General features: G+C 46.7%; 1 protein-coding gene across 3 annotated transcripts in view; it reads left to right on the top strand.

Moving 5' to 3' along the window:
- The window catches only part of MEF2A (myocyte enhancer factor 2A), a 106,081-nt gene extending 78,968 nt beyond the window's left edge, over positions 1-27,113 (top strand). For all 3 annotated transcript variants that reach the window (XM_006924140.3, XM_025041216.1, XM_015598730.2), the window contains 4 exons: positions 5,957-6,144; positions 17,757-17,883; positions 23,784-23,910; positions 26,217-27,113. In XM_006924140.3, coding sequence (XP_006924202.1) covers positions 5,957-6,144; positions 17,757-17,883; positions 23,784-23,910; positions 26,217-26,544 — 770 coding nt within the window. In that variant the 3' untranslated portion in view covers positions 26,545-27,113. The remainder of the gene's footprint in view (positions 1-5,956; positions 6,145-17,756; positions 17,884-23,783; positions 23,911-26,216) is intronic.
- Positions 27,114-27,465: the final 352 nt, after the last annotated feature.

A 27,465-nucleotide genomic window follows, 5' to 3' on the forward strand; every position in this document is an offset into this window, starting at 1 on the left:
TTTTTGAGCCTCTGGACATTATTGTCTGTCTGCGTGTGGCAGCTAGATGTGCGGCCCCATCTCGAGATCATGAAGCGAGTCAGTTTAAAAGGACAGGCCAACAAGCTGAGGATGGCAGAGTGAAAGCCAGAAGGACTCCGGTCCTCCGTGGCAAGCTGCTGAAGCCACTGAGTCTGCAGCCACTTGCCCCCTAGTTGTCTCACCTGAGATAATACATTTTTCTCAATCTTAGGAGAAATGTAAAAAGCCACAGATAGGGAACTATTCAGTAAATGGGTGGACATTTAATGTACCTAAATGTTCAATTCAAAAAGGAAACCCAACTAATATTTTGAAAATGAGAATGTTCATTATTGTTAGTAATCCTGAGATTCAAATAAAAATGGCAAAACCCACCCCCCAACAATACTGATTGCCAGCTGTTCAACGGCTCCTCCTTTTTATCATGCCATGGAGAGCTCGCGAAAGTGTAGTGAAACCGATGATCTCAGATGTCAGTGCTCGGGGCATTGTAAATTCCTAGCAGTCTTTCTTGAAAGACTTTGGCAAGATGTTTAAATAATAATAAAAACATTTGTACCTCTGAGCCCGCTAATCTCATTTCTGGGAGTCTCTCCTAAAGAAATAAATTAGAATATGCAAAGGTCATTACAACTTTATTTATAGTAGTGAATAATAGGAAGAAATCAACATATTCAACAGTATGAAAATTAAGTAAATTAAAATTTTCAACTGAATTCCTTTTTAGTTATTTAAAACTATGCAGAAATATGCACATGAAAACTAAAAAGGAGGGGGAGATCCAAACCGATTGTAATCGTTCTGTTGGAAGGTGGGAGTTTGTATTTTCCCCCGTTTTGTAGTTTCTGAACTTGCCGTGGTACTATGTTGATATGGCACCTCTACAGTCATAAAATTTCTATAGCAAATTAGAGCATTCGTTTTTTTCCTTGTAACGCGATACATTTCTTTTCAGTTGATATCATTGCTACCCAAATAAAACCTGCCGGTTTTGTACGTACTGTACATTGTACACATCTTTCACAGTCGCAGTCTGCTTATTCGATTATGGTTTACCAGAGCTGTTTCTCTTCTGAGAGTTTACACTTAACATTCAGATCATACCGCAGTTCAGATGACTTTGGGAATTCCTTTTCACTTTTGGGCCTGTGTTTAGAGATCAAGCAGAAAGTCAGATCTTCGCCATCCGGCAGCTTCACTTTTTAAAAACGAGAGAACCATACACCGGTCTAGAAATAGGCTCCGGAAGCTCTTGTGCAGGGCTGAGTGAAGGTAACGAGGGTTTGCATTGGAGCAGAGCCTGTGGCAGCTGCGAAGAAGAGGTGGATGGTGAAGGACGCAAAGGACAGTAACAAAGCTTGACGGGTCTTTGAGAGTGGGGTGGGGCGATGGAGGGGACAGCGGCATACCTGGGGGAAGCGCCACCAGGTGGATGCGTGTGGACTAAACACGAGGGATACGAAGCGGAAATACAGATCGAAGAGTCAGACTGAGGCAGTGGTCAGAGCCGTGGGGACACACGAAGGCCGAAGAGGAGCAGCGACGTGGCCTCACGGGGGGACACGGAATTCAGAGAGGGAGGCAGCAGGAACCCGCGAGCGTCGTCTGTTGTAGGTGACAAGTGTTCGATTCCCACTGAAGCAGGTACATATGTCATCAGTGATTTTAAAACCCGTGGTCTTTGTAAATATTAGAAACCTCATTCAGTTCTTTATACAAAAGGCACAATTTTATAGACTTTTAAAATGTATTTCTGTTTATTTTGATAATCAGCCGAACGTTTGTCAGATTTTATGAAAAATTTGTCAAATATAAAGTTCTCTAACCTTGCTTTGGATGAATTTTTCTAATCCTTTGAGATTTTCAAAATCCCGTGCATGTCAGTTAAACTTCTGGAATAGATTCATAGTAATGAAATATTTATGACATCACTGTCTACAATTTTGCCCTAAAAGAGTAGTATTAAGGACATGGAGTGCCTTCCAGCCACCCGAATGCATCATTTCAGCTGGTATGATGTTCTAAAACACGAGCCAGGTTGATAGGATGGAAGGATCGGCCTTGGAGCTGAGAGAAGCTTTGTTAGGTCCTGGAGGGATGGCTGTGCGGTTTCCTCAAGAGCATCTTCGTCACGTTTGTGTCGGCATAATTTATCTAAAACCTGAAAATACAGTCTAACAGCAATGGTGTTAAATTGAATTTGTTCATTTAGACTTGGAACTTTAATTCCTGAATTCGTATAGGCTCCAGCAAGATGAGTTATACATTGAAAATATCTACCTCAAAAACCTGTCTCAACAGCATCTTCATTTTCGTCGTAAAAAAACGAACTGGAAGTATGAAGGCGTGGGTTGGTTAGGATGTCACTATATTCCAGCATATAGTAAACGGTGCGTACGAGATGATCTTGTTTCAGCCTGGCGGCAGGTGACCAGACACTGACATCACCCCGTAATCGTTAACCTGCCGCACACACCGACTTCACCCCAAGAAGCACGCGCTCAGATCCCGTTCACGCTTGTCACTTGCGTCTCGCGAGTTACTGTGCTACCGCATCTAGTTGAAAAGCATCGTGGGCTCCTCGTGGGAAAGGGTGTTGGTGCTTCTTGATGACATGTTCTGAATATCTCGACGCGTCGTAACGTGAGAGAGGACTACTGCTTTATCCTTCTGACTTGAGTGCAAATCAAGCGAATAAGAATCTTCTAAATGTCGGAGTTAAGAGCACACATTCACGTCATTATTTAAGGGAAACACCGTGAATCTGCACTTAGAACGTTAGATTGACATTAATATTAGTTTCTGTCAAACCTTCCTATTTTTGAATAGAATTATTTGATGAGCGTTTTGAATCCAGATGATTTGTTTCGCAGTTCCTCTGCCCAGCTCAGAGATGATTCCCACTCCGCAGGGGATGGCCCAGTGAAGAAATTGTTTTTCGTTTCTTTCTTTTTTTTTTAAGAGTGCTGCTTTCCGAAGCTTAACAGAATGCAGGAAATTGCTCTCCGGGGTGTGGAAGAGAGAGTCAGCCCAGATTTAATACATACCCCTTCGAGATAATGGAAGCAGAAGGCAGGAAATAGCCTCCTAAGGTTAACTGAAATACCAGTCCCCACAGCGACATGAAGTCACAGAAATGAATTAAAGGCGGCAGGTCACTTGGTAAAAGTTGTGGAGAAAGCGAGGAGGACTGGGGGAGAGTAAGCGGGGCAGGGAGGGATCCTGGCGTGCGGAAGGACGGCCGCGAAGAGCTGCGGCCAGTTCACAAGAGCCACCTCCCTGTCTTCTCTGTCCCTTGAAAATGTACTGGTTGGGGTCCAACGGAGTTTGTCATCCTCCTGGCAAAACATCACTTTTCAGTTTCTCTTATAAGTAATTCACGTTTTTCAAAGTCTAAATATATTATGAGCAGTGGTGCTGAAGCATCCGATTTCTTCAGATTATCGTCAAGGATTTAATTCATCTTCCTAGTTACTAATTTTAGAATTCACATACCTATCAGTTGACCCTATTTTATGAACTGCCAAACACTAAATTTTAAGTGGTTTTAAATAACACGTCTCTTTAAGAAACTTGAATAGAATTTAAAGATCCAATAACCCAATACAAAAGCTCTGAAAGCGAAACACGTGTGATACATAGTTGACTTTTTGGTCATCCGCGCATTGCTGTTCTTCGGGGCCCATCGTTTCGCTTCTCGGGGTAGGGAAGGTTTTCGGGGTGGTGTCAAGTGCACAGCGGACACTTTCGCTTAGCATTTGCAGCTTTTTCACACAGATGTGTCTGTTTTTGGTGGATTCCAAAGTTGTCTTTTGGGCTTTGTACAGGAGGGCAAGGAACAGCTGCTTCTGCTTTTCGGTGGCCTCTGGAGCCCCGGACTCTGCTTATCTGTTCCTTTCTTGTTTGTCCGGAGCGCCTGCCTCTGTCAGCTCTTGTCCTTCAGACTGCTCAGCCAGTTGTCAGTCCCACGAAGTCGTCCCCGTTAGGCCCCGTACCCGCATCTGTGCTTCACTTCCTGTCGCTCGTAAGTCGTGCGTGGTCACCCCTCGTCGCGGTGCTCTCCGTGTGCGAGGGCGGTTGGGGCACATTCACGCCTCTGTGCGGTGCGTCCGATCTCGCTAACTAAATGAACAGCAGCTTGAAGACAGCGTGGGGTTTTTTGCTCCCTTCCGAGGCCCCCTCCTCTGCGAGTACTCTGCACATAATAGACGTTTAAAAGTTTATTTCCACATCGTACAGGTCGGTCTGTGTTACTGTCTGGTTTTGGATGGTCGCCACTACTGTGCGAACACGTAGTCCCACCCTGGGAATTTGAGGGAACTGTTCAGCCCTCCAGGGACTCCCAGTTCACTACTCTGAATATTTTGTTCTTGGTCAGTTTCGTAATAAACACTAGGAATGAAATTCTTGGGCCAATAAGTTTATTCTTTTATCTAATGCTCTTAAATTAACATTTATGTACTATAGTAGAGTTGACAGGGATCAGGGACTATTCAAAATAGAATAACAATCTCTGTTGCTAAAAGTATACCAAACACATGATTAACTTAGTTTCTTTATATTTTTATTTTAAAGCTGACAGTTTAAAAAATATGGAACAGTAGAATGACCTATGCTATATTTCTTTATGGGCTGTTAACCCTATGTTGGATTTAGTAATTAAGTTTTCACAAAGTATCTAAAAAATCTATAGTTAACTTTGTTTTCTATCCTTCCCTGCTCTGTTGGTGATTTACTTAGAAAGTGAAATGGTGTAGTAGCCTCTGCTTTGTAAATGACCGTTTTATGGTCCTGTATACTTGTTACCTGGCTTTTCAAGAATTTGTGGCATTGTCCCCACCACTGAACTGTGAGCTGGTGAATAGTAACTGTCTCTGCTAGGATATTGTCAGTCGCAACTAACAAAGAAAACCGTCCGGATTAGGCTTAACTCGTGCAGGGTGTTTCCTGACTACGTGTAACTGAAGAGACTGGGGTGAGCTGCAGGTGTGGGAGGCGGTGCTCCCGCCTTGCCCGCCCACAGCCGCCCTTCCCTCATGCTGGCGGGTCTTCTGAGTCTCAGAATTGCTTGAGAATAAGATGCTTCCTCGGTCCCATTTGGAGAAATGTGTGAGCCTCCCTTACCGGCACGTAACAGCGTCTTCACCCTGGTTCTGATGGGATGCTCCCGGATCCCATCCCTGTGGTGAGCGAGTCACATGCCTGTCATGAGCCAGTCTGGGGGCAGGAGTGACTGACTGAAGCGGGGCGAGCCCCATCCAGACCACACGGCTAGGGCGAGAATGACAAGGATAATGGATCTCAGCTGGTTCCCAAAGTGCTGTGTATGGAACGTGCCACAATGTACCTGTTTGCTTGTGTCCTCTGCGAGACGCTTCTGTTAGGGAAAGTCGTAAAGCGGAAATAAGGGGGTTAAAGTCAGATAAAGCACAGCTATTTAATGAAGACCTTAATAACAGTTGAAGGAACAGAGCGGGCCGAGGCAGAGCGAGGAGAAGCCCTGGGCGAGAGCCGGGGCTGAGTCTGCATAAGCTGCAGCTCAGGAACTGCCCCGGGACCCGCCGACGTCAGTGCCCAGAATCGGAGTGAGGAGATAGGTCGGCCTCAGTATTTTCTTACAATACCTCCATTTTCTCGGTCCCAGGAGATGCCCTGTTAGAATTATGTCTTGTATTTTAATTAGTGTCTCAGGAGGTCTGTGTAATAAGGCTGGAAACAAGTGGCATTTAGACTTAACCTTTATATATGTATTTCAGACTTGGGTTTACTTTCTTGGCTTTTAAGAAAAATATTCAAAGATACCTGGTTAGCTACCGACGAGTTTTGTCATAAAATTCATGTGAAACTGAAACTGGGAAAAACTTGCTTCATGTTCATACCAAGGCATTGTAATGACTTTTTCCATGTTATTGAGTGATACTTTTTTTTTTTCCAGGGAACGGATTCGTAAACTCAAGAGCTTCTCCAAATTTGATCGGAACCACTGGTGCAAATAGTCTAGGCAAAGTGATGCCCACGAAGTCCCCTCCTCCCCCGGCGGGGAGCGGTCTGGCCATGAACAGTCGAAAACCAGATCTTCGTGTCGTCATCCCTCCTTCCAGCAAGGGCATGATGCCCCCGCTGGTACGTTCCGCCCTTCTGCAGCTTCATGCACGGTCTGTTTTCCTTGGAGATGTGCTGTACTTCCTTAGACCCTAGACGGTTTCCTGATGGGTATTCTATTTGAAATCGGCATTCGAAGAAACAAGTGTATTTTAAATACACAGAAATCAGATTATGGAGAAACAGGAAATCTGCTTAATGGTTATTTAAAATGAAATGTGGAGAGGTAGTTATGCTTAATTTTAATTTTAACAGACTGGCATCTTTACTTAGAGATCTTATCCCTAAACTGGTCATTGACACCTGATTTAAGTATCTTTTCTCTGTACTCTGCATACTTCCAGTAATTTTCGCAAGTGCTTTTCTGTGAGAGAAACACTAAATTATTTGTCAGGAAATTCTACATATCAAAGAGAAATATTGTAGAATAGGGAAGAATGCATAAAAGCTTGAATGAGTTATTCTCCAAATAGAATTTTTTGTTTATTCTCAAATAATCTTTCCATTTAACTCTAAAGGATGCAGGTCTTCCCAGCCCGGCCCTTGACAACGTGTGTATAGTTCCAGCCTCGTTTATTTTGAATCCTGTGTTTATAAAGCAGAGTATTGTTTATTTCCCCTTAGCCTCTCATAGAAAAAAATTAGAATATACATGCAGATTTTAAAGCCATTCTTAGTTTAGCAGCAGTTTGATTACCAAACACGTGACGCGACGTGCCCGATGTTCTTCCTACGGTGTGGACTGGCCGTTTGGTTTTCTTGCTTAGTGGAAGTGCTCAGACGGCCTGTGTTCTCAGGCTTTAGGTGACAAGTCTACATTTGCATAACTTGGCCGTCCAAGATAGAACAAAGGAGAGTCGGGACCAAAATTCTTTAGGTCAGAAAACAAAGTAGTACTTTTTCCTTTGGAGATGTTGAAAGCTGGAAACGGTGTCACTCCCAGCCGTGTCATGAAAAAAAGTTGGACAAACAAGTTCACAGTTTTCCCTGAACACACGGTAGTGTTGAGATTTCAGGGCAGCTGACTGGCCAGGCTCTGGGGAGGCAGGCTGCAGGGGAAGGGCGCTGGAGCACCGACTGACCTGGGCGAGGCATGGGTCGTAAGAGTTAGCTGGGGTCACCGGTGGATCCTGGCGGCCAAGTGTTCACTGGCAGGACCGTGCACAGCCCTGAGGCTGCTGCAGGGGCCGTCTGAGTTCTCTGGCAGGTTCTTCTGTGAACCTCACCGGGCGCACCCACGGAAGAGGCTGGGAATGTCCTGCGGAAGCCTCCCGTGTGACACAGCTGGAGGAGGGAGAGCAGCCGCCGCGCCGGCCAGGGCGTGGTGCCTGCAGCCTTCTCCCTTCGCACTCGTGGGACACGTGTCTTAGTCTGGGAGGAGACGGACAGCAAAACTGTCACCCTTAGGACGCTGGTGAGACCCCAGTGTATCTGCGGAGTGGAAAAGGAAAAGTGTCTCAGCCCGGGGCGGAGGAGCGGGAACCATGCCGGGGGCGCGACAGGGTGACTGAGAAGGCCGCAGCCTGAAGAGCAGTCACTGCGGGAGCAACACGCAAAGCCAGCTCCCCGCTTCCCTCAGGAATTCCAGGGCCGCGGCGGGTACACCGAGAGCAACTGGCAGCAGCCAAGCTCAAAGCCCTGCACCGAAGGCCTCGCAGAGGACGGACCCGTGTGTCTGTGGGTTAGTGGGAATTGCCCAACCGGAGGACAAGAAGAAAAGTGACGAACACAGAACTGACCAGAACAGAGCCCCACGCGCTGTGGGACGCTAGCAAATGGTTTAACATGTGGAGTTGGAATCCAAAGGAGGAGAGAGAGACCAGAGAAACACTGAAGAAACAATGACCAACACCGCCAAGGAGGGTAAATACTGCCAACAACACACACTCTCTCTCTCTCTCTCCTCCCTCCGCCCCGACTGCTAAAAGCAGAAGACAGAGGAAGAACTGTAAAGGCGGCCAGAGAAAAGAGAAGAACATGCAGAGGAACAGAGAAAAGAACTCACACCATCCTTCTCCTCGGAAACGGCGAGCTACCAAACGACGGAGTAACATAAAGTGCCGAAATTAAAAAAACACACAAAACCCTCGATCTAGAATGCTGTACTTAGCAAAATTTCATTTCAAAAAATGAAAGAGAAACAAAAGCACTTTTCTCAAACAAAACTTGTGGGAATTTATTGCCAGCAGATATGCTCTTTGAGAAACGTTAAGGGAAGTCCTTTGGCACGTGAAACATGATACCAGCAAAAATTTGTATCTATACAAAAGAACGAACGAACAATGGAAATGAAATAAGTGAAGACAAAATAAAATTAATTCCCCCCATGTTTTATAAACTTAATTGAGAACAATTTTAAATTTATTTAAAGATTGCAAAGATAGTACAGAACGTTCCTATAGGTTCCATACCTAGTTTCTCCTGTTAACATCTTACAATAGTATGGTTCATTTGTTACAGCTAATGAGTCAGTCTCGATATATTAGTAATAACTAAAGTCCGTAATGTATTCAGATATCCTCAGTGTTCAACTTCACCTCTTTTTCTGTTCCAGTCCAGGAGACACATCACATTTAGTGGTCATGTCTCCTTTAGGCTCCTTGGCTGTGACAGTTTGTAAGGCTTTCCTTGCTTTAATGACCATGACAGTTTTGAGGAGTACTGGTCAGCCAGTATTTTGTAGATATTCCTCAGTTAGGATTGAACTGATGTTTTTCCTATGATTAAATTGAGGGTACTGACTTGACAGGGGCAGCCACAGAACTGAAGGTGCCACTTTCATCACTTCGGAAAAAGGGTGCGTGCTATCAGCATGACCGTTGCTGTTGATGTTAACCGTGGTCATCTTGCACGTGTCGTTTTCATGGGCTTCTCCACTGTAAAGTTACTCTTTTTCCCCCCTTTTGATAGTCTCCTTTGGAAGGAAGTCAGTATATGAGGCCCGTACCTGTGGAACGGGGGTTATGCTCCCACCTGCTGAAGGGCGGAGTATCTTCATGCAGTGTTTATGTGGAGTTCTTCTGTATAGGTGACTTATCTGTTCTGTCTTACTTGTTTGGTCATTCACGTATGCTAGTATGGACTCATGGACGTTTATTTTGCACTTTAGGTTACAATACTACTAAATTCCGTTAATTTATAATTCTGCTGATGCTGTTTTATTCCGTTGCTCAGATTGTTCCAGCTTTAGCTTCTGAGGACTGTTCATTTGGTTCCTGTGCACCTTTCAGAATCCGTCATCCTTGTGTTTTTTGGTGGGTGGGGGTGGGGTTACTACAAAACTGTCCAGTCCTAGAATCTGGCATTTCTCCAAAGAACCCTGGTTCCTTTTATTGGAGGCTGGTATTTGAAACCAAGATCTGGGCATTTCCTCTCTTTTAATTGTGAAAGATAGCTGACTTTCTAAGACAGAAATGGTGGCCATGAATTTTGTGTTTATAGCGCGTGTAAAAATGTATGACAGCAAATAATGGAGGGATTGGAAATAGGCTATTGTAGATCCTTATTCTATGTATGACGTGATATATATTTGAAGGTGAACTCTAATTAAGGATATATATTGTAAGCCGTAGTGCAACTACAGAAAAAAATGTAAGACGTATAAATAATAAGTCAATAGAAGAGAGAAACTGAAATTATAAAAGTGCTCCAATAGTCCAAGAAATGGAAAAAGAAAAATAGATGGAACAGATAGAATATAGCTAGCAAGGTTGGAGATGTTATTCCAGTCATACAGGTAATCAAATATTTTCCTAATATTTATATTAGGAAAGAGAAACGTCCCAAATCAATATTTATATTAGGAAAGAGAAACGTCCCAAATCAATAAGCTTTCACCTTAAGAAACTCGAGAAAAAAGAGCTAACTTAACCCAAAGCAGCTGGAAGAAAAGAAAAAATAAAGAGCAGAAATGAATGAAATTTAGAACTGGAAAACAGTAGACAAAAGCAAACCAAAAGCATGTTCTTTGAAGAGATCGATAAAATTGTTAATCTTCTAGCCAGGCTGACCGGAGAAAAAGAGAAGACACGGGCCATCAGTGTCAAGAATGAACGAGGTTATATAACCCTAAAGACTAAAAAGTGGCAAGGGAAGACTACAGACAACTCTATTTCAGTGGATTTGATAGCTTAGATGATATGGGCCAATTCCTTGAAAGAACAGACTACCAAAGAATCACCGAACTCACTGAAGAAATAATTAACCGGAATAGTAAACTGTCTATTTAAAGAAATTGAATTCTTAGTTTAAAAATCTTTCAAAAAAGAAGACTCAAGACCCTGATGGTTTCACTGGCAAATTTTACCAAACATTTGAGAAGTAATAACACCAACTCTGCATCGTCTCTTTCAGAAGAACAGATGAGGACGGAATACCTCTTGGCTTACTGTATTAAGACAGCATCACCCTAACACAAAACCAGAATAAGGCATCACAAGAAATTTCAAGCCAGCTATAGCCCTCATGAACTCTAGACAAAATCCTCCACAAAATATTAGTAAATAAATTCATCAGTGTATAAAAGGATAATGAGATTAAGTGGGTTTCAGCCCAGGAATGCAAGACCGATTCCAAATTTGAATAGTCATCAGTATCATTCACCATGTTAACAGAATTCAGCATTTATTCGTGATTAAAAAAAAAAAACAAACCTCTCAGCAAACTAGGACATGCAGAGAACTTCTTTAATAAAGAAAGAACATCTAAAAAATCCCACAACTAAAACAGTAAGAGGAAAACATTCAATCTTTTACTGATACTAGGAACTAGGTGATCATGTTTGTTCTCACCACTCATGTGTAACATTGTACTAGACGTCCTCGCCAGAACAGGCAGGCAGGGAAAAAATGCATACAGATTATTGGTAAGAAAGAAATTAGACCATGTCTCTTCACAGAAAACATAATTATCTATTTAGAATAACATAAAGACTGCAAAACAAACAAAAACTCCTGGGACCAGTCAGCGATTTTAACAAAAGTCGATTTTTTTCTTATATTAGCAATGAACAAAGGGAATATAAAATTTAAAAATACTATTCGAATAGCACCAAAAAATAAAAGGAAGAAAAAGAATGACTAGGTGCAAAGCTAACAAAATATGTGCATTTTAAAAACCACAAAACTCTGTCGAAAGAAATCAAAGACCTGAATGAAAAGATACATAACACGTTAAAGGATTTAAAGACTCAATATTGTCAAGATGTCACTTATTCCTAAATTGATCTACAGATTAAACATAATCCCAATCCAAATTGCCACAAGCTTTTATAAATATCAACAAGCCAATTCTAAAACATACATGGAAAGGCAAAGAAAATGCAATAACCAAAACACTTCTGGAAAAGAACGAAATAGGAAGACTACCTGGTTTCAAGACTTATAAAGCCACAGTAATCAAGAATGGGTACATATGTCAGTGGACAAAATGGAGAGCCCAGAAAATGGACCTGCACAGATACATTCAGCTGGTTTTTGACAAAGATACTAAAGCAATTCCGTGGAGAAAGGCTAGTCAGTACAACTATTGGTTTGGAATAATCCAGTCTCCATATATAAGACAGAACCTCAATGTGTAGCTCACACCTTATTCAAAAATTAACTCAAAGTGTATCAGACCTAAATGTAAAACATCAAACCGTGAAACTTCTAGGAGAAAACAATACAGCACCAAAAGCATGATCTATAAAGAAAAAATGGATATATTGGATATTTGGTATCTGTCAAAATTTAAGTTTTACTCCGTGAAAGGCCCAATTCAGAAAATAAAGATAACTTACAAATTAGGAGGAGATATTTGCAATTCACCTGTCCAACAAAGGAACTGTATCCAGAACGATACAGCTATACACCTATTGGAATGACTAAAATTAGAAAAACAAAAACTAAAAATGCCGAATTTTGGCGAGGATGCAGAGCCAGTAAAAACTCAAATGTTCCTGCTTGGAACACAAAATGGTACCACTACTTTGAAAACAGTCTGGCACCTTCTTATAAAGGTAAATAATACTTGTCATACAACCCAATGATCCCTCTCCTATTTACCCCAGTGAATTGAAAACTATGCTTATACCAAAACCTGCGTTTTCCATAATCACCAAACCCGAAAACAGCCTGGATGTCCTTCCAACAGATGAGCGATAACGCGCTGTAGCTCATCCGTGCAAAGGATGGCCGCTCGGCGGTAAGGGAGGAACTATTCACTACGGTACGGGTGGACCTTAAGTGACCTTTGCTAAGAAGCCCCATCCAGAAGACTGCATAGCACGCCATTCCGCTTGTATTTCATTCTGGAAAATACGCGACAGACCAGCGGCTGCTCGGAGCGGGGAGTCCAGTACAAGTGGCAGCGTGAAGGGGTTTCGAGGTGACGGAACTGTCATGTCCCGTGACACTGTGTTGCTGGATACGGGAGTCTGTGGTTCTGTTAAAGCCCACACAACTGCACAGTACGAAGAGTGATTACTGTATGTGGTATAGAAATTGAAAAAGAAGCGTTCCAGGGGAACCCAAGATGGAGCTGGTCTAAATAACTGCAAAATGTTTTCACTGATATTGTGAGGATAGAGACCAAAATAATGGTATCAAATCACTGTCCTCAAGATGATAAATTTGTTACACACACTCGCTTTCACATTAGTGTGCATCATCCGTTTCATAGCTCTGTCTGCTGAAGGCCTGAGTGCACCCCAGAAGGTTATGTAGGAACCCACCTTTCAATAGAGCAGTGGCCGAAAGAACGATTTAAGTAGCAAAATAAATAACAGTAGTGTTGTATTATCACCCAAGGAATGAAAAAATAGAGTCCGTTGATGATATAAGTAAATTGACTGAAGGGAGAAGGGACAACTCTTTCTTAGAGAAGAATTCTAATTAATATGTGTAGAAAGAATGAGAGATAGTAAATCACCATTATACCACAGTACAGAGATAATTTTTGCAGGCAAGATCAACAGATGAATGCTAAAACTCGTGAGCCAAAGTTGAAGGATACATAGGATATTTGCATAATCTTAAAAACGTCTTCCCCTAAGTAACTGTCGATGGCAAAGGGGAAGCTAGTGATGTCATAGTGGAGAATCCCGAAGACATGACCTTAGCCAGAAGGTCAAGGTTAACATCACTGGCAGTGGATACAACGTGCTAATAAGAAAGTCACATCACCTCTGTGGTATTCCCCCAAAATCCGTGCTCTCTCAAACTATCAGACACCTGACTGAGGGACGTTCCAGGAGATGTCTGACTGGTAGTCTTCAGACGTTGCCAAGGTCATGAAAAGCAAGGGAAGACCAAGGGAACCGCCACTGACCAGAGGACGCTGAGGACACATGACGACTAAAGGCACTTGGGGTGCGAGGCTGATCCTGGATCAGGCGTTGGTGAAAGGCTGGCGAAAAACAAGCGACGTCTTTCACTTCAGTTACCGCTGTGGTGTGTTTTCTCACTGTGACCCCTGTGTCGTGTTTCTTTGGGTCGTTAACATTGTGGGAAGCTGCGAGAGGTGTGTGACAGTTTGCTCTCTTTGCGACTGCTCTCCTAGTCTAAAATTATCTCAATACAAGGTTAAAAATACACACATATATAACAGAAATAGCCAAAAACAAGTTGCTGAGAAAAAGTCGCATTTAGAATAGTCACTTGGCTTATTGCCTTTGAGGAACTGGACGTAAATGCCTGCCACTGTCTTTCAGAAATAAAAACGACAGACAGTTTCATTTAAGGCACAGAAATGTGTTCATAAGAATTATTCGAAAATGGCAAAGTTTGACAAACTACCTTTAGGCATTTAGCAACTCGTCAAGATTATCTCATCTTTTTTTAGACGAGATCACGAAGCATCTCCACGGAATACTCAGAAGTGACCATACGAACTACTTACACCCTTATCCTGCAGGTTACAGGGAAAACCACACGCACGCACACGTGGCATTGTGGCGTGTGTCTGGTGGGTGGAGGTGGGTAGAGTCTAACGGAACACAGAAGAGCATCTCACCCACGTCCGAAGTAGCAGCTCCAGGGCAAGTGATTGCTCTGAGTGAATAACCAGCTTTCCTCTGTGTTACACCATTTGTTTGCAGATAAACCTGCTTTCAGGTTGGGGCTTCCTATGACTGTGATGCTTATGAAGACGCCTTTCACAGATTGACAAAGCACCTTGGCAGGTTCAAATAAAATAAGAAGAAACTAGTTAGAAGATTATCCTAGCATATTAATAGTTTCTAGATGTTTAAAAGAAAAGGGGTAAATAGATTCCATTTGTCTCTTTTCTATACATGGTCATCAGGTCACGTCTCCCCCAGTCTCATTTTCTTTATATATGTGGCTTTTCTCCATTGAAATTATTTTATTCGTATGAAGATTATATTTGCAGGGGATAAGCCTAGGTAGATCCGTGTTATTTCAAACGATTATACTCATTACCAAACGAGGTCTTGGCGTTTTGTAATACTGTGCTAGCTGCTGTGGGAAATAACAAAATAATTTCTGTCCGCCAAGGAGCACAGAATCTGGTAGATACGTGGACACGTGTGACCGGGTGGGGTCGGGATGGAAGGGGTAAGGTGTAAGTACAGAGGTAGCGTTCTCAAGCTTCCGGATAGAAACTGCTGTGCTGATTCGGAGCCCCTTTTAAACACTGTCGCGGTCGCATGGCTGTGTGGAGGTGCGGCCAGCCGAAGAGCAGGCCAAGTGGGGGTCTCTAAATCCCGGCCCCAGGACATTTCAAAGAACCTTCCCAGTCTTCTAAAATCCACTACAAGTACAGAGGCAATAAATAACTTATATTTGTATTTGTTGCGTATATAATTATCTCTTTAGAGTTTACAGCAATTGCTAGTGTCCAAATAACATGTTTTTCTAAAGAAACACTTCGTTTTCGAGTAGCAGCCTCTCAGTAACTCTCTCATCCTTCTCTTGTGCTGAGTGCAGTCGGAGGAAGAGGAATTGGAGTTGGTGAGTGCGGGTCTCTGCTTGAAGGGAGTTGAAAAAGATGTTGAAAGTACTGACTCTGAGTGTTTTTATCTAACCAGCGTTCCCGTCGTTACGCAGGCTTTTGTTACTAAACACTGTCCAAGTGCACTGAGTAACTAAACCAGTCGCTGGGAATACGGCATCTCGTTTTTCTACTTCTCAGTGTATATCTTGACCCATTTTTATTTGTTGGAGCCTTTTAAAACAATAGCTGTCCATGATCACAGACCACTCACGAAAGATATTTTTTACAGGAAAGATACAAAATACCTTATATAGTTCCCCAGATTATGAATGTATTTTTAGAAAATGACCTCACCTTCAAAGTTCCTCAGATTGTAACACATGGTCTTGTGTTATTTCTCTTTCTTTCAAAAAGATGACATCATTTTTGGTGAGGTCACCTTTTCACAGAGTTGGAATTATTTCATCCTGCATGAGACGGTCTGAACCCCAAAGGGTTTTCCTGTTTACTGAAAGGAGCGTCTGTAATGAAATATACACAAACTTACTTTTTTCCTATCAGAAGAGATTTCATTCTTAAAAGCAGCTATTAACCTTTTTCCCAAAACAAATGATTTCTGTTTGCTTTTCTTCTGGCACATAAGTTTGACTAAAAATAGCTTTGAGTTGATCTATTTCTTCTTTGGGAACTAAAACCCGAAGCCCACAGAAGCGATCGTCTGACTTCACCTGCTCATTAGATGATTTTTAAAGGGGATAAAAACTTGAAAAAGTGTAGTTTTTAGCATGGAAGAGGGGTGCAGACTGCATGAAAGCATGGGGGGAAGGCATCTTGGGTTTTATTTACATTTTATCATTATACTTATATGCATGCTGGTGTGTTTTGCACAGTTTTTTTTTTTTTTTTTCAAATGAGTTCTGTGCTCTGTCCCTAAGAGATCGTTCTTGATTTTGTGATCATTCGTGGTTTTGCATGTGGTTTTGTATTGGTTAAATCATACTCGTCAGCTGTCACCGTGGTGCTGGATTACATCATGTGCAGATTTAGAATCTTTCGGGGAAAACACTTTACTTAATGATACAGTAACGATTACCAAATGGAAGTTTATAGTTGAGATAGAATAATTCATCTTGGATTAGACCTCACTGTTTACCCTTAAGAACTTGTCACGAATGCGTCCTTGTAAATTATCTAGCTATATGTCGCCCTCTAATGGTTTCAGAAGTCACTTACTCTTGTAAAACAGTGCCAAACACAATCTCTTAGCATTGAGAAAGTTTTTCAAATCGGTTTGAGCTCTAGAATATAACCGTGGATGGCTCTGACCCAAAGTGAGGGAGGACAGGTCCCTGGAGCCTGCACTGAGGACTCTCGAGAGCCGGGCCACAGAGATTCCCATAGAAACCTTGCGGTTTTCGAACAACTTCGCGACAGCTCAGGGGAATGAGCGTGTTTCTCTCTTTTTCACCAATTATGTGGAAATCTTGGGCCAGAGGGTTCGTAATGACAGTAAGGGCGCTCGCTCGCATTTGTGTGGCCCTTCACTGATTACCCTTTGAAAATGGCGATGGAGAAAACCGAGTCACATTCTGATTCTTTATCATCTGAATTATACTTTTATTGATGTGGCTTAGATCCCTCTGTCCCCAGATGTCAGTTATCGGGCTGTCACTTCTTCATTTAGAAACAATACCCCTGGAGGTATGCTTTGGCCTCCCTGTGCACTCGCCACATGGAAGGAACGTGGAGTCTGTCTGTTCCTCTGACCCTTGGTTTTGGTCAGTGTCTTCCAGCCAGCCTGGTGACAGACTGCTCCCAGAGAGGACGGTGACCGTCCCGAACTGACTTGGTCGCTCAGCAGCTGGTTTTAGCCCTCGTTCCCAGTGTAGGCAGGGTGCCGTGTGGCGGGGTCGGTCAGCAGGCAGTGAATGCTCGTGCACAGCCCCGTCCACAGCACGTCCGCCAGCACACTCTGCCAGGCCTGTCCGTTCGGGAGAGTCGGGAGCTGTGGAGCGATGCATACCTGAACCTGCGCTCAAATCCGTCAGCTGGTGGGCGATGTTGACCATCAGGCTGTGCATCGTGGGCGGGAGATCGCTGGACCACCGCTGAGTTTTGCTGTGAACCGTAAACTGCTCTAAAGCAGTCGTGATCAAATATACGTGACTTCATGTGTGTAAAATCAGCTGCAGGCTCACGGGGAGGGGACGCAGGTACAGGCTGCGCTTCAGTGAGCCACGGCGTAAAGCCACCTAACGTGTAAGCGCTGAAGTACAAGCAGCTTTAATCCCTACTCTCAGGGACTTACGTCTCCATCTACTCATGGCCTCTGCTGTCCTCAGGTCTTTAAAACCTACACACACTTTATTTCGGGTCGCCTTAAGTCCTCATTTATGCGAATGCATACAAGTGTGGTTACTCAGAATGAGTTTCTGTGTTAAGGGTATGTCTCTGACAGCAGTAAATTCCGAATGAATAAGACAGGGGAAAATGACTAATTTGTGTAAAATTGTCCCTTAGAATTAAATATTTAGTGATTCCCATTAGTATTTTGAAGGTTTTCACATCATCGCTGCTTCAGGAAGTAATGACATTCACATCATAAAACTGTGAAAAATGTCACTTTTAAATTGAATGTTATTTTTAGAACATGAAGTCTGAACATAAATACACGATAACACTTTTGTCCTCTCTCGCAGAATACCCAAAGGATAAGCAGTTCCCAAGCCACTCAACCTCTCGCTACCCCGGTGGTGTCCGTGACGACCCCGAGCCTGCCTCCGCAGGGGCTGGTGTACTCGGCGATGCCGACCGCCTACAACACTGGTGAGCTCGCTGTCGCCCCGTGGCCGTTCTCTTTTGTGACTAACGTGCTTTTGTGATTTTTTCTTTAAAAAGGTATATTTATTGAAAGTATTTCTAGTTCTTAGATTCACATTTGGACATGTTAAAAAACACATACTAGCCTTGAGAAAATGACAGAACACATCACTTGCAGGAGGATCTCCCAGCAAGGGAACAGGTAGCCGTTTGCAGGGGCGCGGTGTGCGTCACGCCAGGGAGCGTGTGCTCGGCCTGTGCTGTCCCCTCTCCCTCTTCCTGCCGCGTCAGCCTGCTTCGCAGAGGCTGAGCCCCTCGCGCCCCGGGACTCGTGTGGCGCGTGTCGTGTCGTGTCGTGTTGTGTGGGGCACGTCCCTCCGTGTGGCTGCCCGCTTGGCTTCTGTTGTTGGCGCCAGAGGGACAAAGCCAGGACCTTCCTTGTTTCTCAGAGCCAGTCACTCACGTCCGAGAGGAGCTTTGCACTCAGTTATGTGTGTCTAGATGCTTCCTCTTAGATACCCGCTTTCGGGGTACGTCAGGGAAGTTCGAGAACGCTGGAGTGGGTGGGGGCTGCTTTTAGCCCAGTGGGCAGTTCCGCTCGCCAGGCGAGCTGAGCCCCCAGGGCCGCAGGGACGAAGGCGGGAAGCAGTGCGTCTCCGCATTTGTTCTGTTTGTTCGTTTGTTCTTAGATTCCACACATAAGCGAAGTCATATGGTCTTTGTCTTTTTCTGTCTGACATTTCACTCAGCATAATCTCCTCCAGGGGATTGTATATTCTTTCCTCTGTCATAGATTAATTGACCTTACAGGCGTGGGCTTATTTCTGGGCTCTCTATTCTGGTCCATTGACCTATGTGTCTGTTTTTATGCCAATATCGTGCTGTTTTGATGACTGTAGCCTTGTTGTATAGTTTGCTCTCGGGTAGCGTGATACCTCCAGCTTTGTTCTTAGGATTGCTTTGAATGTTGATGACTTGCTGTAGTGTCGTGTTTGGATTCCTTTCTCGTTATTTCTTGTATGTCTCTCATAGATCTTTGGTTTGCGGTTACCCTGTGTGCTTCCTACGTACCAAGCTACGTTCAGACCAGTCTCTTTTAAGTTGATGGTCACTTAAGTTCGGACACATTCTAAAATCACTACGATTTTTTCTCACCCGCTCTACGTTTATGTTTCTGTCATTACTTTTTACTGCTTTTCTGTGTGCATCTCTGTTGCTGTAGTTACACACGATCCTGCTAACTTTTGCCTTTTAACCTGTATACTAGCTTTATAGTTGGTTGATCCACTGCTTTTAAGTGTTTGCCTTTGGTCTGTGAGAATTTTTTTCTTTCCTGTGTTATTTCTGGTCTCTTCTTCTTAAAGAGGTCTCTTTAAGATTCTTTGTGACGCTGTTCTGGTGGTGGTGAACTCCTTTAGCTTTTTCTTGTCTGGGAAGCTCGTTATCTGCCCTTCGATTCTAAATGATGCCCTTGCTGGGTAGAGTCGTCGTGGTGGCAGGTCCTTGCCGTTCATCATTTCGAGTATTTCACGCCACTCTCTTCTGTCTGGCAAAGCTGTCGAGAAATCAGCTGACAGCCTTCGGGGGCTCCCTGCTTTTCCCTTGCTACTTTTAAGATTCTTGGTCTTTAACCTTTGGCATTTTAATTATGGTGCATCTTGATGTGGGCCTCTTTGGGTTCATCGTGTTTGGGATTCTGCGCTTCCTGGACTTGTGTATCTATTTCCTTCACCAGGTCAGGGAAGTTTTCCGTCATTATTTCTTCACATAGGTTTTCAAGTCCACTCTTCTTCTGACTTTGTCAATCAGCAGCTGGTTTTATCCCCTATGATGCAAATGTTGATATGCTGTCCCTTCAAAGAGTCCTCATTTTTTAAAATTTCTTTTTGTTCTGATTGGGTGTTTTCTGCTACCTCGTCTTCCAGATCACTGATTTAGTGCTCTCTGCTTCATGTACTCTGCTGTCTGATTCCTTCTAGTGTATTCTTTTCATTTATTGTAGTCTTCATTTCTGACTTTTTTTAATGCTTTCCGTCTCTGTTGAAGTTCAGAGTTTATCTTTTCTTCCCCTAAGTTCATTAAGCATCCTGTTAACTAGTGCTTTGAACTCAGCATCTGGTAGATCGCTCATCTCCATTTCATTTCGATCTTTCTGAAGTGTTGTCCTGTTCTTTCATTTGGGACATGCGTGTGTCATTTTGGCTGCCTCCGTTTATTTCTATGTGTTAGGGAGGCCTAAGTCTCCCAGTCTTGGCAAGATGGCCTTATGTGGTAGATGTCCTGTGGGATGCAGTGGCACAGTCTCTCTGGTCACCTGAGCTGGGTGCTCAAGGGGTGTCCCCTTGTGTGGTTTCTGTGCACCCTCTTGTCATCGAGCTTTAATTGCTGTTGGCTCGTCACTGGGAGGGATCGACTCTCAGGCTGACTGATGCGGGGACAGGCTGTGACCACAGTGGACTTGCTGTCATGCAGGGATGACCCCAAGGAGCAGGATTCACTTTCGCGGGGCTCCGGTGCTGCCCAGTCTGCCCTTTGGGTGTGTCATGTACGGCAGTGGTTGGACGGTGCTCTGCTGTGGTGTGAAGCTGGCCACTGCCTGCGTGGGTTCTGGGGCCGCTTGGGAGGGGAGGGGCTCTGGTGCAGGCCAAGGCCACCGGGGCCACTCGGTAGGAGCCACAACGTGGACTGCAGATGGTCGCTGCCTGCACTGGGCCTGGAGGTGCCTGGGAGAGGCTGCCGCAAACCGAGGCCGGCTGCCACTGGTGCCAGACTTGGGGCCACTTGGCAGGAGGTGCGGGGCACGCCACGGCCCGCTGCTGCGTGCTTGGGGTTTGTGGACCTTTGAGACGTTTTAAGAAAGTCTGCTGTGTGAGGCGAGGCAGGCCGCTGTGTGGGAAAGCTCCTGACAGAGGCTCGGGCTGGGCCGCAGGGAATCAGCAGGGCTCGGCGAATGGCGTTAGCTGGTTAAGGATTCGGTGTCTGCTGGCTGGGTGGGGGTGTGGCTGAAGCAAGGGACAGTGGGGACTGCCAGCACTTCTGGCCTTGGAGAGAGCTGCCCTGAGCACCGTCCCTCTAGCCTTCGTCCTGAAGCTGGTCAGTTCACTTCCTCCCCGTATGTCCCTGCTGCTTTTCAAGTGGCTTACCCTGCTCTGGGGCTTGGAGCAGGTGAGCGGGAGTCTGCATGGGCCCTTTAAGAGGATGTCGGGGGGCCTGCAGCAGCCCTCCCGAGTCTCGCCGAGGGACTCTCTGCTGCTTTTCACAGCCAGATGTTATGCGGACTTCTCCTTTTGGCACTGGTGCCTGGGCCGGGGCCCCTCGCTCCTCTGGGGGGGCCACCACAGCCAAGGTATCACTTCCAGTTTTTATCCGCCACACGGTGTGGCACAAGCCCATTTTGCGACTCCACCCCTCCTACCAGTCTCAGCGTGGCTACTTCTTTATCACCATGGTCACAGGCGGTTCTCAGTGATGGGCGTTCTGTAGTTTAGTCGTAATCTCGATGTGGCCGTGAGAGGCGGCGCGTGTGGCGGTACCTACCGGCCATCTTGACGGGGGGTCCCACGGCACTTGTTTTTAGAAATAGGAGTAGAACGTTCGTTTTTTAAAACTCCAGAAGGAGTTACCAAAACTTGGAAATGGAGTCAGTGTCTCCAAACCATCAGCCGCTTAGCCGCGGTCTCATTCCTCCTCCTCCCTGAGTCTTTGCTCCCTCTCGGGGCTCCTGTCCTGTTCCATGTGACCACATGATCTCTAACATGCTATCTCCGCGTTTTTAAACGCGCACCCATGGTCTGTCTGTCTTTAGTATCATCCGCCTTCCTGCACGTGCTCAGAGTCCAGCGCGTGCCATGGGCAGTGAAGGGCATAAGGGGGCAGAAGCACCCCGGCTCCGGGGGAAGGAAGCCCCGACAGCGCCGCACCCCTCAGATCGTTCCCAGCTTCACCCCCGTTTGTGAGCACGCAGCAAACGCTCAGGGATCACTCAGTGTGGAAGTCCACGGGTGCTTGGTTGGTGGGACGTGGGGCTGGTCGGGGGGAAGGCAGACAGCTCTAGGGATGATGTGCCACAGCCACGGTGGGGCCGCATTTAAGCTTCGACCTGAAGGAGTCAGGCGGGCAGACTGGGGACAGTGTCGGGGCTTTGGGGTGCTGTGTCCACAGGCTGGACGGGCGGTGCCGGCTAGAGCTGAAACTAGAGACATTAAGTGGAGATTTACGGGCCACGTTGGGACTTTATCTTGGGAGCATCGAGAAACCATCAAAAGGTTTTGAGCAGTGAGGTGTCGTGACCCATTTGTTGTTTAAAGATCCCTTTGGGTACGGTGCGTAGGGGCAGATGTGAGTGTGAGGACACCCCGAAGAGGCCCCTGCACTGGCGACCGGCCTGGACTAGCGCGGTGGCGCACAGATGGTGAGACCTGGCCCGGAGGGAGAGGCAGGAGCTGGAGCTGACCGGCGCTGGCGGAAGGGAGCGGGAGCCGCACGGGCAGCCACGTACTGTGGGTGCCGTTCGCCAGGCTGAGGAGTGTTTAACCCTCGCCCCGTTAGGAAGACAAGTGCAGCTTGCTGCCGACGCCCGTTTAACATCACTCGAGGGAACGTGCCGTTTTCTAGGATGACAGTTTCAGTGATCAAGAATTACTATATTTTGTAAATGGAAATACCACTAAAAACAGAACGCTATAAATAGAACGTCGTTTATTTCCAAAGACTTCAGATACACTAGAGCGACGTGAAAATAACAAGCGGATGTTGCGTGGCAGACTTTGGGGGTGAGGTCAAGGCTGTCGTCCGCCGGTTGTCTCGGGGTCGGCGCTGCAGCCACAGGCGCCGCCGGCGAGTATTCTCGGGGCAAATGGGAAGCGGGTTACAGAGACGCAGGTTTGGAGGAGAGATGAGGTCAGTTTGGTCATACTGAACTTGAGGAGTTTGGGGACGTCCACGTGGACCTGGCAAGTAGGTAGCTGGAAGGACCTTGGAAGCAGAAGTCAGGAGACCTGGGGGCTCACAGGGGTCCCTGGACCCTCCACCCCGACTTCTGTGGACGCGGACGGACAGCCTTAGGGGACGCAGAAGGAGAAAAGCCCCAGTTCGACTGTTTCAGCTCAGTTGCTTTTTTAAAAAAAATGTTAATTCACCGGGAAGACACCTCTCTTGAGAAAAGAAAAGTTAAAAGTAGAGGAGTGTTTGCCACCCTCTTCAGAGCTGAATGGAAGAGACAGGCGTTAATGAACTGAAATAACGCCACGTGCGAATGACAGCTACTGTCCCCAGTCTTGGTGTAAGTGACGGTGACTGAATCATGCGTATAAAATGACCTTCATTATACTCCGGTGACACTAAGATTTTTCATGAACTTGCACATACTTTGTTTGCTCTCAAGGATGTTTGACGTTCCCTGTAGTTTGAACAACTGCAGTTAGTTGCGTAGCGGTAATGTATGTACCGTGTGTGTCACTCAGCCTGGTGCCCCCTGGGAAGGGGCACGGCGTCTTTCCTGTCCCTGCTCCTTCAGGAGCACGGACTTGCAGATCCAAGCTCGGTCCATGTGAGCTGGAGTCTTTGTCTCGGGAGGGTCCTAGGGGCGTATGTATTTAAAATGACACTTGCACAGGGACACCCGTTAGTGACGGCCTCTATTATTTAAGGTCTGGAAAGGTGTCCCAACTTTTTGTGAAATCATGAAGTATAAACATTCAGTACAAAATTGAAACCTATTTTATTGAAATAATTCCAAATGACTACATAGCTAGGTCCTCTAAAGCAACCAAAGGAACATTTCCTGCGGGGTCGAGGCCCGAGCGCGTGACGCTGAGGAGCCTGGCTTCTCTCCACCGGGGAACTTTCGAAGCTGCTGTTTGCGAAGCTCTCGGTGCATCAGCCGTGTGTCTGTCTCTCTTTTCCAGATTATTCGCTGAGCAGCGCGGACCTGTCGGCCTTGCAGGGCTTCGGCTCCCCGGGAATGCTGTCCCTGGGACAGGTGTCGGCCTGGCAGCAGCACCATTTAGGACAAGCAGCCCTCAGCTCCTTGGTGTGAGTAACTGGAAGCGTCGCCCGGCTCCGCCCCCAGCTTGCGCTCTCCCTTTTTCTAGACTTCTCTGTGACCTGCAGTGACACTTTCAGGTGGCACAAGCGTTGGGAGGAACATCGTTCCCATGGCTCTAGGTGACAGCTTGGGTGTTGGGCAGACTGAGCGTGCCCAGGACAGATGCGGGGAGCGGGGCTTCTCGTATGTGGACGTGCTGGGGAGATTCGGTATCTAAGGGGGTACTGAGGCACGTGCACCCCCTTCTGCCTCCTCTTGCCCAGCCCTGTGTCTGATGCCACCGTGGGAGGCAGCTCGGAGGCGTTGGGGCGCACCTGCCCCCCTGTGGGTTTCGCTTGGTGAATATGAGCAGAGCCGGGGGATGAGCTGTGCCCTTCGCTTTGTCCCCGGCTCGGGAGGGCCTAGGGGTTGGACCTCGCTGGCAGGATGCCTCGTGCATGGTGCAGACCACACGACTCCAGGGTTGAGCCCGCTCCCTGCACCTCGCCAAGCAGCGTCCACAAAGAGCACGCTCGTTGTGGGCAGGCTGTGGGCACGTGAGCGGAAAGGGTTGACAGCAGCCCCGGACGTCGCCCGCAGGGGGGAGCAGCGGCACTGTGTTTGCGGTGCCAGCGTGACGGCCCCTGGAGCGGGGTCGGCACAGCCACCCAGCCTGTCTCCAGGGCCACCCCGCCTCCTGAATTCTGACCTAAGTGCGCAATACCTTCTGCTATATAGGTCGTCTCTTGGGAATTACGGCCTGGACAAAGGCCCTCAGGCCTCAGCCCTAAAAGTCGCTGCATGGCATTCCGCTGTCGGGGTGGTGGACCAGTTTGTTTTATCCTAAAAAAGTAGGCCGCTTAGTCATCAGTTGGTAGAAGGGGGTGCAGAAGGCGGGGGGGATGCCTGGCACTCCGTCTGGGGAAGCTGGCACACGCTGAGCACGTGACCTACTTTTGAGACTGTTGCTCATCCTTAGAGTTGCTGTGGCAGTAGAGGGGATGTTGTGGCTGTCACAGGACCAGCGGAGCACAGCGAGGGCGGGGAGAGGGAGCCGTCACGTCGCCGTGTCCTTCTCCCGTTTTGGTCCTTGACGGCATTAGACGCTGTTTGGGGGACTTCAGCTACGAACGTACCAAGGGCGTGGGTAGAACGGGCCACTAAAGGCCTCTTTTTGTTTGGTTTGTTTGACATTTCGTCACGATTAGACTGAAATTACTCAGTTCAGGCAGGATAACCGCAGAAGCCATGTGGTAGCCTCAGCGCATGCTGTCAGGTGTTGCGTTACTGGTGACAGTGACCTCGGTCACTTGGTTAAGTGTTGGCCGTATCTCCATAACGTTACTAGGTTTCCCTTTCCAATTGAAAAATATTTGGGGGCGATATTGTGAGATTATGCTAATGTCATATTTCTCAAAGTTTTGCCTATAGATTTAGCATTAGTTCATTTTTTAAAACTTATTTAAAAAGTTTATTTAATGAACGATTTTTCGAACAGTTTGAAGTTCACACCAGAGCTGGGTAGCAAGGACATTCCCCGTCCTCAGTCACACGTCCCCATCAGCGCCACACAGCACGTGCCACGCATACGGTCCGTGGGCGCACGGGCGTGCGGGCACCGCGCGGCCTAGAGCTTGCCTGCTGTGGGGTTGACTCTGGTGTTGCCGTCGGGGGCTCTTGACGAACGTAGACGCACAGGGATCGCTGCCATTGGAGGAGCAGTTCCAGCACCCCGAAAATCCTCGGTGCTCCGCCTGCTCACCTGCCCGTGCCCCCGCCCCGGCAGCCGCCATCGGGTTGGCCCTGCCTCGTCCTGAGTGTCGCAGAGTCGCAACCCTGCATCCCAGCCGTTTCAGCTCGGCCGCTTTCACGGCTGGCCAGCTCGTTTCCCCCGGTGCTGCTCGCCCAGCCACCTACCGAGGGACAGGCGTCACGGCTGCTTCGAAGTCTGGGGAATTATGAATGAGTAAAGCAGCCGTGAACTTCTGCGCCCAGGTTTTTGTGTAAGCGTTAAGTTTCCGGCTCCCCTGAGTAAATACCGAGGCGTGCGGTGGCTGGGCCGGCGGGTAACAGCACATCGAGGTTCGTGAGACGGGAACCCGCCCTCCGCCTTCGCCCTGCCGGGGGGCTGCGCCTCGCTCAGGCCGCGTGAGGGGAGTGGCCCACGCCGGTGCGGGCGGTTCTGCTGCTGTTGCGGACGCGGATGTGGATGCGGGCTGGCCTCTCAGCCAGGCGCGGTCCGTGGTGTCCTTCCGTGGTGCAGACGCTCACAAACCGTCTGACGTCTTTTTTTTTTTTTTTTCCCTTTTTCCAGTTCTGGAGGGCAGTTATCTCAGGGTTCGAATTTATCCATTAACACCAACCAAAACATCAACATTAAGTCAGAACCGATTTCACCTCCCCGGGATCGAATGACCCCATCGGGCTTCCAGCCGCAGCCGCAGCCCCCGCAGCCCCGGCAGGACATGGGGCGCTCCCCTGTGGACAGTCTGAGCAGCTCGAGCAGCTCCTACGACGGCAGTGACCGGGAGGACCCCCGGGGCGACTTCCACGCCCCGGTGGTGCTGGGCCGGCCCCCGCACGCGGAGGACCGCGCGAGCCCCTCGGGGAAGCGCATGAGGATGGACGCGTGGGTCACCTAGGCGCCCGAGCGGCCGCAGTGAGCTGCCCGACGTACCCGAATCGGTCGGTAAGGACGCGAGGTAAATATTTATGTGTACATACACACATGTGTAGAGGCTGTGTATGTATGTGGGCGTGCGTGTGTGTGTGTGGGCCTATCGCATTCGCCGTCAGGCACTTCCCCGCGAGCTCCGCGTAGATGTGCAGGTGTGTGGCCCCTGGCAAGCCAGGCACCCTGTAGGCAGTCTAGTCTGGCACTTCCTTGTTTCACGAGATCACCAGTTTTTGCAGAGAAACGTACCCACGTGTGACTCTCCCACACTAGCTTGCGGCGACCTCGAGGGCCCCTCCTTGTGCTATTTAACTGTGCGGTGACTTTAGTACCCAAGAAAAATGCTTTGTAGACCAGAGCCGTAGAAAAGCAGGAACCAAGAAAGCAATACTGTACATAGAATGTCGTTTATATTAACTCCCCAACCCGGCATGGGTCTCTGTTGCAAAGGGGTGCATGGTAAAGGGCTGTCGATATTAAAAAACAAATGGAAAAAAAAAAAAAGCCCCACACATAACTGTTTTGCACGTGCAAAAATGTATTGGGTCAAAGAAGTGATCTTTAGCTAACGAGAGAGAATAGAAAACGCGCATGAGATTCAGAAAATACTAGCCTAGAAATATAGAGCATTAACAAAAGAAATTAATATATTAAGTTATAATTGGACTATGTCAGAAGTTTCTTTTTACAGTCATATCTTAAAAATTAAAGAAACTGATTTTAGCTCATGTATATTTTATATGAAAGAAAACACCCTTATGAATTGATGACTATATATAAAATTATATTCACTACTTTTGAAAACATTCTGCTATGAATTATTTATATAAGCCAAAGCTGTATGTTTTAACTTTTTTTTTTAGAGAATAGCTTTATCTTGTTTTAACTT

Source organism: Pteropus alecto, unplaced genomic scaffold, assembly GCF_000325575.1.
Source record: "Pteropus alecto unplaced genomic scaffold, ASM32557v1 scaffold59, whole genome shotgun sequence".
Lineage (NCBI taxonomy): Eukaryota > Metazoa > Chordata > Mammalia > Chiroptera > Pteropodidae > Pteropus > Pteropus alecto.